The 18,528-nt window shown below is 37.6% G+C and overlaps 3 protein-coding genes across 3 annotated transcripts; 1 reads left to right on the forward strand and 2 right to left on the reverse strand.

The window, feature by feature from the left end:
• Positions 1–3,248: 3,248 nt before the first annotated feature.
• On the forward strand, positions 3,249–3,766 carry LOC130470230 (uncharacterized). The gene has a single exon (XM_056839891.1). The coding sequence runs from the start codon at positions 3,289–3,291 to the stop codon at positions 3,745–3,747; it is 459 nt and encodes a 152-aa protein (XP_056695869.1). The 5' UTR covers positions 3,249–3,288; the 3' UTR covers positions 3,748–3,766.
• Positions 3,767–3,776: 10 nt separating this feature from the next.
• Positions 3,777–9,473, reverse strand: LOC110790977 (probable GTP diphosphokinase CRSH, chloroplastic). Its single transcript, XM_021995732.2, has 4 exons — positions 8,923–9,473; positions 4,934–5,866; positions 4,525–4,803; positions 3,777–4,107 (listed from the first exon to the last, which is right to left on the reverse strand). Exons 1-4 carry the CDS (start codon positions 9,298–9,300, stop codon positions 3,970–3,972), a joined length of 1,728 nt encoding a protein of 575 aa, XP_021851424.1. The 5' UTR covers positions 9,301–9,473; the 3' UTR covers positions 3,777–3,969.
• A 905-nt stretch (positions 9,474–10,378) lies between these two features.
• Positions 10,379–12,713, reverse strand: LOC110790967 (pectinesterase-like). Its single transcript, XM_021995717.2, has 2 exons — positions 11,591–12,713; positions 10,379–11,194 (listed from the first exon to the last, which is right to left on the reverse strand). Exons 1-2 carry the CDS (start codon positions 12,630–12,632, stop codon positions 10,497–10,499), a joined length of 1,740 nt encoding a protein of 579 aa, XP_021851409.2. The 5' UTR covers positions 12,633–12,713; the 3' UTR covers positions 10,379–10,496.
• Positions 12,714–18,528: the final 5,815 nt, after the last annotated feature.

Genomic DNA, 18,528 nt, shown 5'->3' on the forward strand with positions numbered 1-18,528 from the left:
CCTTGGAAAACTAAACCATTAAATAGAGCATTTTTAGCGAAATTAGGTTGGAAAATACTAATAGATTCAAATAACTTATGAGTCACTTTTATTAAGATAAAGTATTTGAATTCTTCCTCCTTTTTCACGTGCAAAGCTAAGCAAAAAGATTCGCAAATATGGCATGATATTTTAAAACAATGGGAATTATTTTACGAAAAAAGTATAAGATGGAAAATGGGGAATGGGAAATCAATCAAGTTTTGGTTTGATAATTGGATGGCGCAAGATAATCTTGTTACACTTCTTGCCAAGAATTTCGATTTAGTTGAGGAATCTTTGATGGTTTCAGACTTTATTCTTTCTTCCAAATAATGTGGACATGTCGAGACTTTCTCTTATTCTACCTCCGGACATTGTTCTCAAGATTAAAGGCGTACCTATTCCATTATACGACACTGATGATATACCAGTCGGGGGACCCTTTTTCAGAACTTTTAATGTAAAATCAGCTACTTGGTTCGCCCATAGCCTTCCTACTGGCGAGCCAAATTGGCCTTATGCCTGGATATGGAATCTGAATATCCCTCGGAAACTACACATCTTCATGTGGCAAATCTGCCACAATTAGTATTCCTGCTAGAGACACTCTCTTAAGTCGTCATATCCTCCCCTTCGACGTTTTCCCACTCTGCAATACCTGCACAGAAAATATGATCCATCTTTTATTTATTGCCCAATCTCCAAAACTGTGTGGAATCTACCGACCACTTATCAAGTGGTTAGACTCCTCTTTTCAACCCACTGATTTACAAGACATCCTCATCTCTCTAATAAAAATTTCCTACCACACTAGATTTTTTTTATTTTATAATTTGGTCCTTATGGCAAGAGCGGCGTTTATAAAAAGCCCTTCTCAGCTTTCACCGAATGGCAATTAAGACTGCAAGTTATTTTCCATCAACTACAAGGTACCCGTTTCTTCTTTAAATCTACTTCCAATCACCCGACGCCTCATCCCTCCACCTTACTTGTTCGGTGGTTTCCTCCCCCCTCGTGAGCCTACAAACTCAACTTCGCTGGCTCAAACAAATATTCCTCTGCGGCCCAGGAGGTGTCATCACTGGAGATTCACAAGGGGTGTGTATTTCAGCATGCACTTTCAACATAGGCACTACTCAAGCATTTATGGTTGAAGCATTGGCCCTTTACAAAAGAATTCAAGAAGTTCACAATCTAACCTCAAGCATCTTCACATTGAAGCCTTGAAGGGGACAATCTGCTTGTCATTAATTCTATTAGAGGCCCCCATTCTCTAGAAATTACAACACATCATCTTCTAATTCAATCTTTGGATTTGTGGGAAATCAAGCATATTTACCGAAAAGCTAATTAGGCAGCAACTTGGAAAGCGAATGTAGGTCACTTAGTTTCTAGTAATATATATATTGATTTTTGTAATAGCCAGTGGCGGATCCAGAATTTATATATTGGATGGGCCAAAACTAAATAATTGTTCTCTATATATTTTTGTAAAAATATTATTAAATCAATATACTTGGAGATACGTCTAATTACTATGAGTTAGATGTTTTGGAGCTCTTCCTCAATCGTATAATAAAAAGCTACACAAAAAGAATTTGAAATTGAAATAAGCTTGTAATTGTTGTTAACCAAAACAATATTGTCTATAAAATTTATTGAATTTTTATCAAGTGATGGACTAAATGTTTCAGTTAAACTAACTTAAATATAGTATAACATCCAAAATATTTTCTAAAATAAAAAAAACATCCAAAATACATTAATCAATTTAACGGAAAAATATAGAAATAAAAAATGGTTAATTATAGGCTAGAAAATATGAACTAAAGATATTTTGTTACTTGTGCTGGGATTCGAACCCTTATCAAAGGGGAGAGAGAAAAAGGTAGTCTAAATAGCCATATTTCCATTCCAACTAAGCTGTTATAACTGTGTGGTACACACATGAAACAAAAGTAGTTAGTATATTTTTCTGGTTGATGGGGCGGGCCAAGACCCACCCAGGCCCGCCCCAGTATCCGCCATTGGTAATAGCTCTAGATTGTCGTTGATTGTTTAAAATGAGTACTTAGGAATTCCCCTAGTGCGGAGGGTTTCCTAATTTATTTTCTTACCTTATAAAAAAAAAATTCTCCTCATATTTGTTCTAGTTTTATGTATCTTAGAAAACTAAAAACAAAATTACCGAAACCAAATAAATAGTTTTTTGTAAACTAGACCATACTTTGTATCTATTTACATTATAATAAAAGACACAGGGAGTGACATGTATCACTCCTTGAAAAGATTTCCAACCAATTTTTTTTTCCTAAAAAAACTTTACTTTATTTTTCAATTTGCTAAGAAAATGATTTTTAGTAATATTTTAATCAAATTTTTATACTAATATTGAAATTTTATTTACTCAATATTTTGGTCAAATTAGCATATTAGTATATCAAATATTTTGGTAAATTAGCATATATCAAGCATATAAAATATGTAATACTTGGTCGAAAATTGCATACATTGTATTAGATGATTAAATGACTATGTTCAAGATTTATTAATTATGCAATAACTTTAAGGAGAAAAATATTTCAGTACGTCAAATACATTATAAAAAATTAGTCAAATGATTTTAGAATATTCCTACATGCACGGGAGCTAATCTAGTCACGTAAAATCAAATTGAAAGCTAGGAAGGATACCACACATGTTTTCGGCTCTGCGCTCAAAACTAAATTGCATGTCAATATACATTTTATAAAATCAATTATCAATTCTGAAATGCTACTAAATTCAACCCTAGACACGATCTTTATGGAGATGATATTATCCTTTTTCTAGTTTCATAAATATTTATCTACTACCTCCGTTCCTAAATGATCTTTACGGTTACTATTTGCACGGTAATTAAGGAATTTTGGTGAACATGTGATGGTGGGGTAACAAATGGAAAATGAGTGGCTATAAATTGTCCACCAATGTGAGTGGGTGGAAACTAATATTAAAGTATTGTGAGTGGGTAAGTTATGGTGGGCCAAATAAGAGTAAAAATGGAATAAAGTAGAAGTGTAAAGAACTTTCAGGAACGGACTAAAACGGAAAGCGTAAAGAACTTTTAGGAACGGAGGTAGTATAAGATTTTTCAACAAGCTTGGCCCCCAAGTTTAGGGAGTGAAAGAGGATAAATTACTCAATTTTGCAAACTCGTTCAACAGCTAAGACCCACAAAAAAAAACACAAAACCTAAAAACAAGAAGAAGATTAACATTTTTGAAAATGCAAATCTTTGTGCAAACTCTTAAAGGAACAACTCTAACCCTAGATGTAGAACCAAAAAACACTATCAACGACCTGAAATCAAAGATTGAAGAACATGAAGGAATTCCAAAAGTCGAACAACGCCTTGTTTTAGGTAACATGGAATTAGTTGAAGATGAAAATGAGATTGAAAGTGAAGAAAGAGGAGGATGTAGTCTTTCACATTATGGCATTGAGAAGGGTTCAACCATTCACCTTACCTCAAGGCTTGTTGGTGGTGGAATATATCAATATTCATTACTCGTATCGCCACGTTTGGCGGTCTTAGCCTACCAAAGTAGGCTTAACAAGAAGGTTTGTCGCAAGTGTTATGCTCGACTCTCACCAAATGCTACCAATTGCCGCAAGAAGAAGTGTGGTCATAGCAACCAATTGCGCCCTAAAAAGGTCTGGAGGTACCTTCACCATTTAGGATAGTGATCATGAATATAAATGGTCTATGAAAATGTGCGAAAATTATCTTCATTAAATAGGATAACATTGGATTCATATATCTACAAGACTTCAAATATTTACATGCAGTTTCATATTCCATAGTATTTGGCTATTTACAATTTACAATCTCATTTGTCAAATCCAATTCTGTACAAAATTTTCTTCCTCAACTTAAATAGTAAATACGAGTATAACCTAACTATGCTAACTAATAGCAACCCCATTGCTAAGCTCTTTACTGTAAATTTGAATTAAGCCACTTTCATCAGCAATGGGAAGCTTCTCCTCGAGCATAATTTTATATTGCCCGTCTTTATCATCAATATTGCGCATCATTTCAACCTGCAAATTGAAAAGAGAAGAAACGATGAATTATCAAACTAACTGAGTCACTGTAATTAAATATATTTACTCTGTATAATTTTGTCTGTTAATGAAGTAGACATACTAAAAGTATTAAAAATCTTACAGAAGATCAAGAAAGTAAGCTAGAGTAAGGCTCTAGTTTCTAGTCTGGCTTGGTCTGGTTTTATGCGAGTGTTTTTTGCTTTTTCTGGTCTGATTTTTCTGGTTTGACTTTTCTGGTTTAGACTTTTCTGGTCTTGTCTAATAAGCAATAAGAAGAAGGTGAAAAGAACGTAGCATAAGTGTGTAGTTTGAAGTATGAAAGCAATTCAAAGAGCATTATGGTAGATGACAAAAGTGCATTAGGATATAGTATTGACAGTTGCCAAGAGAAAGCAGGCATCCATATTATACCTGCTTCTGGAATGAATCAAATTCATCAGAGCTCAGGGAACCATCACTGTTTGAATCAAGAAGCCGCATCATCTCTTGTGCATCCTCCTTTTGGGCACCAAGTTCTTCCATGACTTCCATTAGTTCCTCAATGCTAATCCTACCATCACCATTTTTGTCCAGCAAGAAAAATACTCTATCTTTCTGATGAATCTCTGAGTTGTACACAGACGGAAGATCCTTGAGACGCAAAGCTGCCAACTCTGCTGCAGCCACCATAAGGGCCTTGAGTCGTTTTGCCTGAGCACGTCAAGAAAATGAATTAAGATGAAATTCACTTATGTGTATGTGAGTACTTTACCCAGTTTGTTTCATATATAAAACATTACTCATGATTCAAAAGACTGAACTAAATTCAAAGACAGCTTACCTCTTCTGGACCTGTAAGACCACTTTTGTATAATGAATGGGATGCTGTTCCACCAGCTGCTAACATATCCATCTGTGTAGTTCGTATCTGTATTTCCATCAGCGGCACTGCATGTCCATCATCACTCACATCAACAGACATGTGTAAGCTCTTGTACCCATTTGCTTTTGGTTTAGCTATATAGTCTTTTGCTCTATGAGGCATTTCTTTCCATAAAGACAGGACAATTTCTCGAGCCCTGTAGCATGCCTTATGTTCTACTTCTGTCATATCAACACCAGGCTTGGTCTTCAACACTACTCTCAAGCCCATGACGTCATTTACCTCCTCAGGTTTACGACCATCTTTAAGAAGCTTTTTCATGGTGCTATAACGACTTTTATATCGACCTTTGACTGAAATATTATCAACCATACTCTGTAATGATGGATCCATACTCAAAGATTCAAGTAAGTGATCTCTACGTAGATCTATTAAATCCTTGCTACACTTCTCGTACCTCTTCAACCATGTATCAACATAGAGGTAAGAAGAAGGAAACAAGTATCTGAATGATAAATCCTCCAACTCCAGTGATAAGAAGTATGTTCCCACAGCATGAGCTAAAGGAGCGTGTACTTTCATAACCTCAAGAGAAATAATCTGTTGCTGATATCTTGGAAGGTAATCCAGATGTCTCATCATATCAAGCCTCAACACAAGATCTAAGACCACAGCCCTGATATCATAATATGTCAGACAAAACCTCCTTATTGCAGCTGCGTTATCATCATCCAGAAGCTCAGCTTTAAATGGAGCTTTTTTTACACGTAGGCTTTCATGCAGTAAATGGGCAGTTCCAGTTCCTATCCGATCTTTCACTTGATGTATAGAGATTGCACCAGCCTCCCAAACTTCCCTTAGTATTCCTGCTGCAATTACTTCAGCATCCATCTGCAGCCATCAGTTGGAAGAAGATTTCAGTTGCTGCATAACCATTTTTTACAGGACTCAAAACAATCTTATGATGCACCGTAGATTACAGCAGTCACACACTTTTTATATCTTCACTAAACTCTTCCATGTTTTGGCTCAGGTCAAGTTCAGGTTAAGCAAGATTTCAAGTTGTTTTAAGCAGGTCGGGTTTGAACAATTCAAACTTATTTTGCGAGTTTACAATACGTTTTTTCTTAATGTATTGGAGTATATAACATAGTATAGAACATTAGCTTGTAGTTAGTTTGTTACTTAGTATAAATACACTAGATTTGTACTATCTCAATTAGTTACACAATTAATAAAAATGTAGTCTCTTATTCTTTACTCTCAGCCACGAGCTCCTCAAGCTCATCAATGGCTTCCTTAGTTTTCCTTCCTTCTTTCTTCTTCTTTCCTCCTTCACTCACAAATTCAACATGGTATCAGAGCGGGAACGATCCCGGCTCTTCAATTCCGCATTAAACTTCTGTTCGAATCAAATTACCAATTCGTCAAAATTTCCCCAAATTTTCTGCTTCGAAATTTTTGCTCGAATTGGGTCAAAATTCGACGAATTAGGGTCTTAATTCGCCCTAATATCTTCTAAATTTGCACACAAATCTTCTCTAGAACCTTGAATTAAACAATTTTTTGATTCTTGAGTTTTCCCCAAATTCTAGGGTTCTTGAATTTTTTTGAAATATTTGCACGAATCTGGTATTGTTGGTAGATTCTTGAAGCAATTTGTGATTCTACGTTCTTCGGTGTTTTTAATCGAAAGATTGACCGGACTTTTTGATCGGAGGTTTGATCTGTGATCGATTTGGTTGCAATTTCTGACCGTGCTCTTCCGTCGTTGTCTTCTTCGACGCCTGCTTCTGGTACTTCGAGGTTTGATTTACCCAAACTTTTCTCTGGTTATGAGTTTCGATTTATGGGTTTGGTTAATGGGTTGATGAATGTTGGTGAATTTGAGGGTGATTTTCTCAATTTTAGCGTCGTTCTTGAAGAAATTCCAGGGTTTAATTCCCAATTTTGTTTGTTCAAATTGAATTGTGATTCTTGAGTTCGTTTCCGTGATTTCTTGGCTTCCTCTGTCGATGATGTATTGCTTCGCCCTAATTAGATTGGTTTCTTGGTAATTGATAGATTCAATAGAGTTTCCCCACTTTAATTTTTGTGGGTATTGGACATTCAAGATTCTCCTCTATTCTGGAGTTCCTTTAAGTTTTTTTTTTCTTTCCCAGTGATATTGGTGATTCATGTGGGTTTGATAACTTTCCCACTCTTGGCTTAACACTATTCAAGAATACATTTTACTTTGATATTAGTCCAACTTATGTGGGATATGGGCTGTATGCACATAGTGAATTGCTCTGTCCTATTTGGTGCGATTATTTCATGGGGTTTCCTCTAGCTCTTTCTCTCACAACATGGGGCAGGATATGTGGATCTTGCTGCCATATCCACTGCAATAATGCCGATGATATTTCCACCACTGAAGTGGTATCTTGTTCTCTGCTCATACATAATAGCACCTGCATTTGCTTTTAGCAACTCTTATAGAACAGGACTTAGAGATTGGACACTACTGTTGTAGCAATGGAGATACTTAGTCCTCAGAAATTGGACTGACTATTTGGCAGTTTGTTGGATTCTTATCGGGGGCAACACTGCAATTCAGCAGATTTTGTACTGTCTGTAAGAAGACTGTTGGATTTGGGTAGTTCATGATTGAACATTGGAATGAAGTATTGAAGTGTGAGTTGTTTTATTGAAGATGATGGAGGTTCGTTGTTGATTGTTGGCATGATTTGTTGCCAGTTTTAGGTTGAAGTTTTTTTTTCTTTTGAATGTTGGCACGATTCAACATTTCTTTCCAGCAACAGATCTGGAGTTCAGTACCTGTATAATCAGGTCAATTTTGTTCATTTTTCCCAGCAACAGATCTGGAGAATCAGAACCTGTAAAAGCAGGTCAATTTTGTAACCCAAAGAGGTCAGTTTTCATTGATCCATTGTGATCATTCTTTTGATGAGACCCATTGAGGCTCATTTCTTCAAGGCAATATTGGACGTTGCAGTTTGATATGAGCAGTTGGTACAACAGCAACAGCAGTGGCCAACATATATGCTTGTTCATGAGGAGTTCTTGGTGCAAAGTTAATGAAAGAGTCTGTTTTGAAGCTTTCAAACTGAAGATGTTTACACCATCTCCAGTTTGAGGGGGGGTATTGGAGTATATAACATAGTATAGAACATTAGCTTGTAGTTAGTTTGTTACTTAGTATAAATACTCTAGATTTGTACTATCTCAATTAGTTACACAATTAATAAAAATGTAGTCTCTTGTTCTTTACTCTCAGCCACGAGCTCCTCAAGCTCATCAATGGCTTCCTTAGTTTTCCTTCCTTCTTTCTTCTTCTTTCCTCCTTCACTCACAAATTCAACATAATGGCCTTCAAGATTTCAAGTCAGTATTCTTTGAATTTGACTCGGGTAGAGTCAGTTTTCGACAGGTCTACTTGCAAGTTGCAACAATGAAGTAAAAGATAGCTACTAATAGGTTGTATCCTATATTCCTATAGACATGACCATAATGATAATTACTAATTCTAGGAATATTCCATAATCAACATAACACAGGTTACATAAGTATGATCACAAGAACAATGCTTTCCCCTCAAAATAAAAAAGTTGTTTCATCAATTCGTTTTTTCACAAAAAATACAGTTGGGGAGGAGAAATTCGATCTTGTGACCTGTTATTAAACAGCCCCTCCAGATTAACCACTAGGCCAAAGCATGAATCACACCAAAATTGGCAGGGGTATTATTAATAAACAAGCTACAAACAATTACGCAACGTTTGAAAATAAACAAATCCAAATTTAAAAAGGGCATGAATCACATAAACCAAATGATTCAAAAAAACATACTCAAAAAAAATCATAGCAAGGGGGAGGGGAAAGTGAAGAATTAAAAATAGCCGAGATACAACCTATATAATACAAATTGGATAGAAAAGCGGAACCTGAAGATCGGCGAGAAGAACGGCAACAGACAACGCTTTAGAGAGAGGGGACCTGCCATCAGGAGAAAGAGGGAGAGTCTGCAAAATTGGAATGGAAAGTTTCAAAGCCTTAAAAAGGATGCGCGACGAGCTGGTCGATAATACATTGTAGTTCATTCTTTCAGTGAGCTGATTGAAAGCTCCGACTAGCTCCACCACCATCTTTCCACCGGGCTGCTCCAGCACCGTCGTCGGTATTTCCTTCGCCACCGATGCTCGGATACCGGCGACGGTTTTCCGGCGGCGGAGGAGTGTGGTTGAACCGTGGAAGATTGGAATTAGGGTTTTGAGATTAGGGATTATTGAGTGGAGAGTGAAGTCGTGTGATCGGAGCTCCATTGAAGAGAGAGAACGTGTAAGAATTGTCTGGTTGGGTGAGTGAGCTCAATCAATCAGCATGGGTAATTCCGGATTGGCTCTTGTTGGTTACTGACTTACTGGTGTTTTGTGGTCGTTATTCGTTAATGTAGACTCTGGTCAATGTTTGACACGTGGCTTTGGGTTTGCCACCCGAATCTAAAGTTGGCCCTGGCCGAGTGGCCGTGCCGTAATTTCAAAGAAACGGCCCGGGCACCGGCCAAGCTCACATATGCTTGTGTTGTGTTTTCGGCTTAAGCCAAATTTAGTTCAACAATCTAATGTGTTTTGTCGTGTTTTTATACAAAGTATGGCTTAAGCTCAACTCATGACCCTGTGCTCGTATTGGCCATGCTTTTTTCTGTGCAATGTGCATGTACCTGGCTCATAGTCATCTTACCAAAGTTGATGATGTAACTTAGATGATCTAATGTTTAGAACTTCAGACTAACCACTAACACTTTAAGTATTTCAAGTCGTCAAAACTTATTTATGCTAATTAAAACTAAAATCTTATGTGTCGAAGTTTAGTTGTCACATATAGGCGCCGCGTAGACTATGCGTCATCAAAATATTTTTACTATCAATGTAATATTTTTACTATGAAAATAGGTAAATAAGATAGCCGATATGAATAAGGAAACAAATTAAAATATTCAAATTTTCCAACATTTGTTTTTATATTTTAGTTTGCACACACGGTTCACCGGAGCTTAGCTCCCGACTACATCCGGATCCGACCCGCGTCGCACACCTTACTTTGGTGGGTGAGTCTGCCAACAAGAGTTTCTGCATACAGCGAGATTCGAACCCGAGACCTCCCTTAAGCGGCATCAAACTGCTTACCACTTGAGTCTACTCTATCTATGTTGGTCAACAGTTTTTTTATAACATGTATAATAGGTTATATAAGTTAAATATTTTAATTTCCAATTTAAATCATGACACGGTTTAAAGGTCGAGTTTTATTTAATTTGGCTGACTCGAACTTGTTTTAGACTTGGTATATGATATTGCTCCACTAAAGAATTCCAATTATGTGATAAACTAGAATGATGGATTATAGAAAAAAGGCAACAAGTATCATTATAATGTTCAAACAACCTTTTACAAGAAGAAGAAGAAGAAGAAGAAGAAGAAGAAGAAGAAGAATGTGCATAAAGCATAATGTTACATAGTTAATTCTTTAAGCCTAGAAGAAACGGCATACTTGAAGAAGGAAGCCATAATTGTCCTTGAATAAAAGGAGCAACAGTATATCTCATAGCCTCATCTTTATTTGTAATAACATGGTAACCCTTCCATCTAACCCTTCTACTAGTATCAGCACCAGGACCTCGATTAGCAAACTCACCATAGTTTAATGTATCCAAAGCAAAGGTACCAGCCCACGGCATCCACCCTGCTGGTTGTATAAAATCAGCAAGCATAGACTGCATGATTATTGTTGTTGAGTATTCCTTCCATGGCCTACCCAAAAAAGTTGGGAGTCTAAATCTATCAGCAAACAGCTTTTGTTCAGGTACAATTCTACAGTTATGGATCACAATTCCTGACATTTCACGTTTATCTTTCTTTCCTTGTGCTGTGATTGTGTTCTGCTGATTATCCATAGGCTTTCTGACTACTATAAGGGAGTTTTGTATGATTGCGCTACCATCTCCGAATATGAAGTCTACTGTGCCTGAAATCACACAGTTGCGATAAAACTGTCTGTGTGCTTGTGGGTAAAGGGTGTCTTGATATCCATCCATTCTGCAATTATAAAACGCAGACATGTCTGACTGTACTCTTAGTGCCACTGCTTGGTGTCCCTCAGGACCTGCTGTGTTCTGAAATCCCATCGATTTACCGATAAAACCATTTCCAATTACAGCTGCAAAATTATATATACCATTATTATTACAGAATGACCGTGCGCATTTTCTTTTACTATATTAAAGGGTAAATTTGGCAAACACAACCTAAATAAAGTTTCCTATTTGACGATTACAACCTCAAACTTCAAATTTTGTCAATTACAACCTTAAACTTATACATCATTTTAAATTACAACCCGAATGCATTTTTCGGCAAAAATCATTAGAAGATGATGTCATAGTGTTATTGCCAGAAAATGAATTCGGATTGTAATTAAAATGAATGTATAAGTTTAATGTTATAACAGACAAAATTAGAAGTTTGAGTTGTAATTGACAAATATGAAACTTTATTAGGTTGTATTGGCCAAAATTAATTTCCATATTAAAGTGTAACAAAGAGACTAGCTTACCAAAAGTAGCAGATTGGTATGTGCTGACACCATCGGTAAAACATTTTCTTCCGGTGACAATGGTCTTACGAGGTCCATCTCCATACATAAAGATGTTAGTTTGATCTTTAGTAATAAGTACTTGTTCATTGTATAGCCCTGCTTTCACATAAATAACATATTTTCCTTGTAGATTCTTTGGATATGCTGCAACTGCTTGAGAAATGGTCTTAAACTGTCCACTTCCATCTTGAGCCACAATTACACTTGGTTTTGGATTGTTTGTGTTAACCCTTCCGACCAATTTCCTATCCTCTTTTGTAAACCAAGTCGGATATCCATCTTTACCAAGCTTAGGGACATTATTATTATTATTATTATTATTATTATTTTGATTTGTATTAAGGAGTCGGCGAGAGCTAAAACTGACATTAGTATTAATCCCAAAACTACTGAAAATGGGACTAATCTCTGAAATAACAGCAAGCATATTACTGGTTAATTCAGTCGCATTTTGAAGAGCTTTATTCATCTTATCTTTCAAATCAGAATTCGCAACACCATCAATACACGACTGTTGATACGCAACAGTAGCAGTCAACCAATTCTTCAAATCGTCTTCCTTTTCCTTCATGGTAGACAGCTTAACATCAGTTGCATCATGAAGTACAGACTGTAACTCATCCGTAGCAAGCTGTAACAACTCCTTACAATCCTGAAACGCCATTTTATTCAAAGGGTCATTGGCTTGTTTCCCTATAGAATCTGAGTTTTGTATACCTTCTTTAACAGCATTAATAGTGGCTGTTATGGCAACATTGATATAGTCTTTCAGGGTAGCAGTTTGGTTGTTAGCAACAGAACCCAGGCTCTGAACACATGCTTCTTTGTAATCTGTTGGATTACAAATAGCTTGAACTGCTTTGTTGGCGGTCGCTAAAGGATCTTGCTTATGGTTTTTCGTTATACTACTATTTGTATGACGAACGAGCATTACAAGACCAAAGGCTACACCAGCTATAAGGATTAATGATATTCCTAATCCAATTAACTTTCCCTTCATTTTGATTTTTTTTTTTTTTTTATATAAAAGAATTTTTTTAATCCTTACATAAAAAAAGTTAGTTTAGCCAATTGGTAAAGAAAAAAATTACTCTTAATTTATGATTAATATAGTATTATACACTTTATGTAGACTCTTAATTTAGAGTTTTCTTCCTAAATTTTTGGATTACATGCTTATTTAAGCATTAACTAAAATTAGTTTGGACAACAATAATGTTACAAAAATTGAGTGAAAGATATCTACAACAAATGTTAAGATGAAACTTTACATTGTATGTTTTCCATTGGTTTTCCTAAATTAAATTATAATAAGGTATATTTAGAAAATTAGATTGCTGTAATTTAGGTTTAATTAAAGCCACTAGATATCATTTACTAATTAAAGAATAACCGTGGAGATATAATGATTGGATTAGACATAAAAGTATAACTGATACGGACATACGGTGTATTATGTTGTAAATGCAATCGAACATAATGGTCGTGTATGTATAAATTAAAAACAAAAAAACAAAAATTAAAGCAAATTCGCCAAAACAGATATTTATATGTCTAATTTTACGACAAATAACCTTTTATAAGTTTTCTGACAATTTCATACCATAAAAATATATTTATTTTTGCGAGAAACAAGTTTAGACCACTGTCTGCCATTGACTACGTCGTGTTTGTCACGTGCGTCTTTTTTTCTTGAAAAATTTGCCAAAATACACCTTTTAATTATATGTTTGAATTTACCAGAAACAAGCTAGTACTCCTTTTGCCAATTTAGGACCTTTGAGATTTACGAGAAATAACCTTAGCAACCTTTTATTGTGATAAGGATTTTATTTTTATCGTTTCAGTACATTACATTGATCATTTGATTACTCCGTAGAAAGGTGGATCATGGTTTTCATGGGAATTAGAACTGTCATGGCAAGAAGCAAATTTTTTTTTTTGTTTTGAATAGACAAGCAATAGTAGGTTGTGATTTGTGAACCGGCCTTTGCTTCTTTTTTTTGGACAATAGTAATCATAAAACATAAACTAAAAAGATGAAAAGGAGAAACAATGGGAGCGACACATATCAGTTATTTTGTGCGCCCTTTGAACTTGCTGACGGTTCGCTTTAGGATAACACATGTTTTATAAAAAAAATGTTATCTCCTGAATTGCCGCTACAGTCCAAATTATAGGAATGTTCATTTCCTTCGTCGATACCTCCTGATTTGAAATTAGGTTCACCGAGTCTGTAAGGATCAATACCTCTTCTACCAAATGTTTCTTGCACCGTTGAATACCACCAACACATGTTTAAGCCTCTCAATGCAGGGGGGGAATGTGCTATACCATACGAGCCTCCTCCGTCCTTGCAAATACCATCTTTTTTGTCTCAAATTGCCTAGCCTGCTCCTACTCTCTTTGTATGCTTGTCCCACGAACCGTCCACCTACAAAACAAAGTTAGGAAAGAAAGATTTTTCACGTCCGAGTTGCACATGGTAGAACCCTGGCGGTTGGACCGATTGTTGTGAATTCAACGAAGGATTACAGAGCACATTTAGGTTTCTTGTAGACATTACAATCACCCTCCTCTCTTGCCATATTAGTTAACACCGTTCTCACATGGCCTACTTCAATTCATTCTTCAAAATTCTCGAATTCCTAGTGATCCATAAACTGCATAACATTGCCACAAATGTATCAATTCGCAAACTATTCTTTCCATCCTCGCTATAGAAAAGAAGGATATATCATTGGAACCATTCTCTAAAAAGAATAGAGCCATCATTATCCGAGCAAATTGATAGAGGACATAACACCCAAGCCAACTTTGCAAGGTTACAAATTCAGAAGATGTGTTGGACAGATTCCCCAACCTCTCCACAATAATCGCATTCACTAACAATTTCAATTCCAAGCCTTTGAAATGGAAATAAAGTCCTTAACCATACATTTGCTTGCTGACAAAATTAGCTGATTAGATTTCACTTGTGGAATCACACCATTTACCCAAGGCATACTCACCGCTTTCACCTTAGTCCCATCTCCTATCTTCCATGACATTCCTCTTTCAAATTTCCCAACTGCCTCATATAAACCTTGTAAGAAATATAACGCTATTGAAATCAAATAATAAGAGAACTTGAAAAACTTACTTAATTTATTATCTCCAAATTACAATGATTGTGTCGTGGTATGAAGGCCACTGACTTAGAAGCGAATTTTTCCACTACCGGTACAGGCTCCCAAGTGACTAACGCCCCCCAAGGTTTGTAGGGGAATATAGTTAAATACATATTAACGCAGCGGAATAATCCCCAAAGCCAGGAAGCATGTATAAAGTACAGATTAAGAAAACCTACATTCGTAGCGTGTTTTCCCTAGTTCAACGAATCACGAACGCGAACAAAGAACTCCAAATGTCGTTCCTTTACTTGGTTCACCGACACGTTCAGATCTGTCTTGAATTCGCAGCTTAGACGTCACTCAAGATATTTTTAGTTGTTAGGGAAGAAGAGTATGAACGGAGGCAAAGAGAGAATTTGGGTTCTCTTTGATTAGGTTAAACCGAACTACGTGAATTAGTTGTGTTGTATGTTGTTGGAAAAACATTAAGAGAGGTGGTGTCTTATAACCCTAAGGTAATAACATGATCGGCCAGGGCACAAGGTCTCAACCGGCCAGCTACACGCACAAGCCCACGAAGTAGCTCGCACAAGGCAACCCAGCCGTGGGCCGTGGGCCTTGCTGCTTGCTTGTTGCCATCGCTGTTGTCCACGCGCGCCCAGCCGTGGCCTTGCAGGCTTGCTCTCGCTGCTGGCTCGTTGGGCCTTGCGCGCTTGGCTCGATGGGCCGGCAGCCTCGTCTCGCTCGTATCCGCGACCAATGCCTTACAGCTATTGTTTATCGTATAGTACTTGACGAATCACCGTCGTACGATACGATTATTCGTTTCGCTTAGCTTACAAATATTCGCGATATGATATACGATTTCGATCCAACGTCATATCGTACATTTATGTTTTTCCGAATGAAGCAACAACAAGGTCAACTAAACTGCGGCGCAAATGACTTTTCAGTATGTTAAAAAAAGGTCTTTTGCGTCGCTGGTTAACTAAACTGCGGCGCAAATGACTTTTCAGTATGTTTAAAAAAAGGTCTTTTGCGTCGCTGGTTAACTAAACTGCGACGCAAATGAGTTTTCATTATGTTAAAAAAAGGTCATTTGCGTCGTAGATTAACTAAACTGTTCAATTGGTTCTTAATCATCAACTTATTTCTCCTCTTCTGCATAGAATCAAATATGTAGACCTGAGATTTAGCCAAGCAAATAACTACAAGAATCCAGTGACTCCTACATACAAACAATAAAATTATGTCGTTAGAAAAAAAAATATCAACAACAATCAACGTAACAGAACTAATCTGCACAGAACAGGATCTTGCAGAACATAACTGAACTGCACAGATCAGAAATGATCTGTGCAGTTCAGAACTGTTTTGCACAGAAATAATCCTTGAGGAATCTCTCCCAAGGATGAAACTCCCTAGCCACATCAAGTATGACAGCTCCACAGATCCTGACGATCACATAGCTGCGTACGAGGGACATATGTACCTTACACCGCATCCTCGGCAGTATGGTGCAAGTGCTTCCCGGCTACGCTAAGAGGTTTGGCCCAAACCTGGTTCAAAAACTTAAAGGACGGGTCCATCCGTAATTTCAGACAGTTGTCGAAGCAATTCTGTGAGCACTTCGTCAGCAACAACGTAGGGAGAAAACATCAGCCGAACTATGGAGCGTGAAGCAGCGAGGGGACGAAAGCCTAAGAGACTATCTTGGGCGATTCAGCCGAGAAGCTGTGATGATACCCGATATTAAGCCGGACGTCGCCATACTGGCTCTTACTCATGGCTTACGTAAAAGCATATATAGATATTACCTAGCAAAGAAGAATGTCTCCAACCTAGAAGCTGCTCTTGAAAAGGCGGACGAATACATCAGGATTGAGGAATTTAATAGGACACTGGTTGTATCCAACCATGATGATTACGTCCATCCACAGATGGAAGACTCCAGGAAGGACGAAAAAAGGGAGAAGGGTAGTCAAAGAAGAAAGGACAACCGAGAAGACTATGGGAACGACGAACGAAAGATAAAAAGAAAGACAAGTGTGACAGTTACACACCTTTGCTCGTCCCTCGCTCACATATATTTGCCATGAACAAAACTGATGACAAATGGGAACGCCTTGGGAAGATGCACTTCAAGAATCGGGATCGGTCTAAATGGTGCGATTTTCATGATGACTACTGTCACATGACAGACGAGTGTCGAGATCTCAAAAACAATGTGGAATACCTGATTCGGCGAGGCTACTTCAAGCAATACATGCCTCAAAACCGAAATCAAAGGGAAAGGCAAAAGATAACAAGGAGGAACCTCCGAACTCCGAAGACACCTGAAGGTTGGAAACCTAGTGCTAAGGAAAGCAGCTGCAGTCAGGAAGGCAAAGCTCTCTGCAAATTGGGGGGACCGTACTTGATCTACGAGGAGCTGCAGCTGAGGACATGCAAACTACAAAGGTTAGATGGATCAAAGGTGACAAGTCATTGGAACACATATGTCCTTAAGAAGTACTTCATCTAAGATCCAACTCAATCTATCATTTACAATCTTATATTTATTTTTGAATAAGACCCCTTGGCCGTACATAATGAGGCTTAAGGGGAAGCAAAAACAATTTTGTGTGTGACTTTTATCTTCACTTGAAGAGGTTCTTTCCAGTTTCAACACGGTTTTCACCTTCTATCCTCCATGTAGTAAGAAGTTTTTAATATACTTACAAATCTCTTGTTTCACATTCTTCCAATTACGCATTTAAACCACTGTGTGTCATCCCATGATAAAACAAATACGACATATGATGCCACTCGAAAATCTTAAAGGCAAGATCGAGCTAAAACATACCCACAAAGGGTAGCACCCGAGAAGGTCAAAGGGGGAGTAGGCACAAATGTTGCGTATATCCCATGCTCGCTCGAATAGCGAAAGCATGAAAGCTATCCTAACCCGGCCTACCCCGAAGATTTATTTGCTAAAGCGAAAAGTCAGATAGGTCAGGGAAAAGAAGCAAAAAGCCAATACAAGGCTCAACATGACTAGAGGTAGCACCCTAAGGCAAGCGACCAAAAAAGGCCAAACGCAAACCTAGAGTGCACCCAACCAACACATGTTGCGCATATTCCATGCTCGCTCAAATCACGAAAGCATGAAAGCTATCCTAACCCGGCCTGCCCGGAAGATTTATTCGCTAAGGCGAAAAGTTAGATAGGTTAGGGAAAAGAAGCAAAAAGCCAATACAAGGCTCAAAATGACTAGAGGTAGCACCCTAAGTCAAGCGGCCCCAAGGGCCAAACACAAACCTAGAGTGCACCCAACCATCCCCTTTGGAAATTCGTAATGTAGGTGCCCGAAAGAAATACGAACTGACATAGAATTCCAAAAGGTAGAAGTCAATACAAATTAAAAGGGCTTCACACAGTTTCATGAGCCTATAACAAGAAAAATAAAACTACGATCTGGCGGCCGCACTCTACATTCGCTGCAAATACAGCCAACCAACTAGCACAAAAACAACCGAAAGGGAAACCATACAATTCTCTAGCGACTATGGGGTAAACAAACGCGGTGGATGGCCACCCCTCACATGGATACCTCGAAAAGTTAGCTCGAGCTTGCCGGAATCACATAGATGATTGCCGGAATATAACCGGTCGGAACTCGTCGGATGGCACCCAGAAAGTCGCTTGAAAACGGCGGGAAGACCAACGAAAAACTTCAGAATACCGTCGGAAATTGACGTAGGACGGTCGAAAAAGGGAATTACAAAGTACGACACCTACATT

The sequence above is a fragment of the Spinacia oleracea genome, chromosome 3 (assembly GCF_020520425.1).
Source record: "Spinacia oleracea cultivar Varoflay chromosome 3, BTI_SOV_V1, whole genome shotgun sequence".
NCBI lineage: Eukaryota > Viridiplantae > Streptophyta > Magnoliopsida > Caryophyllales > Amaranthaceae > Spinacia > Spinacia oleracea.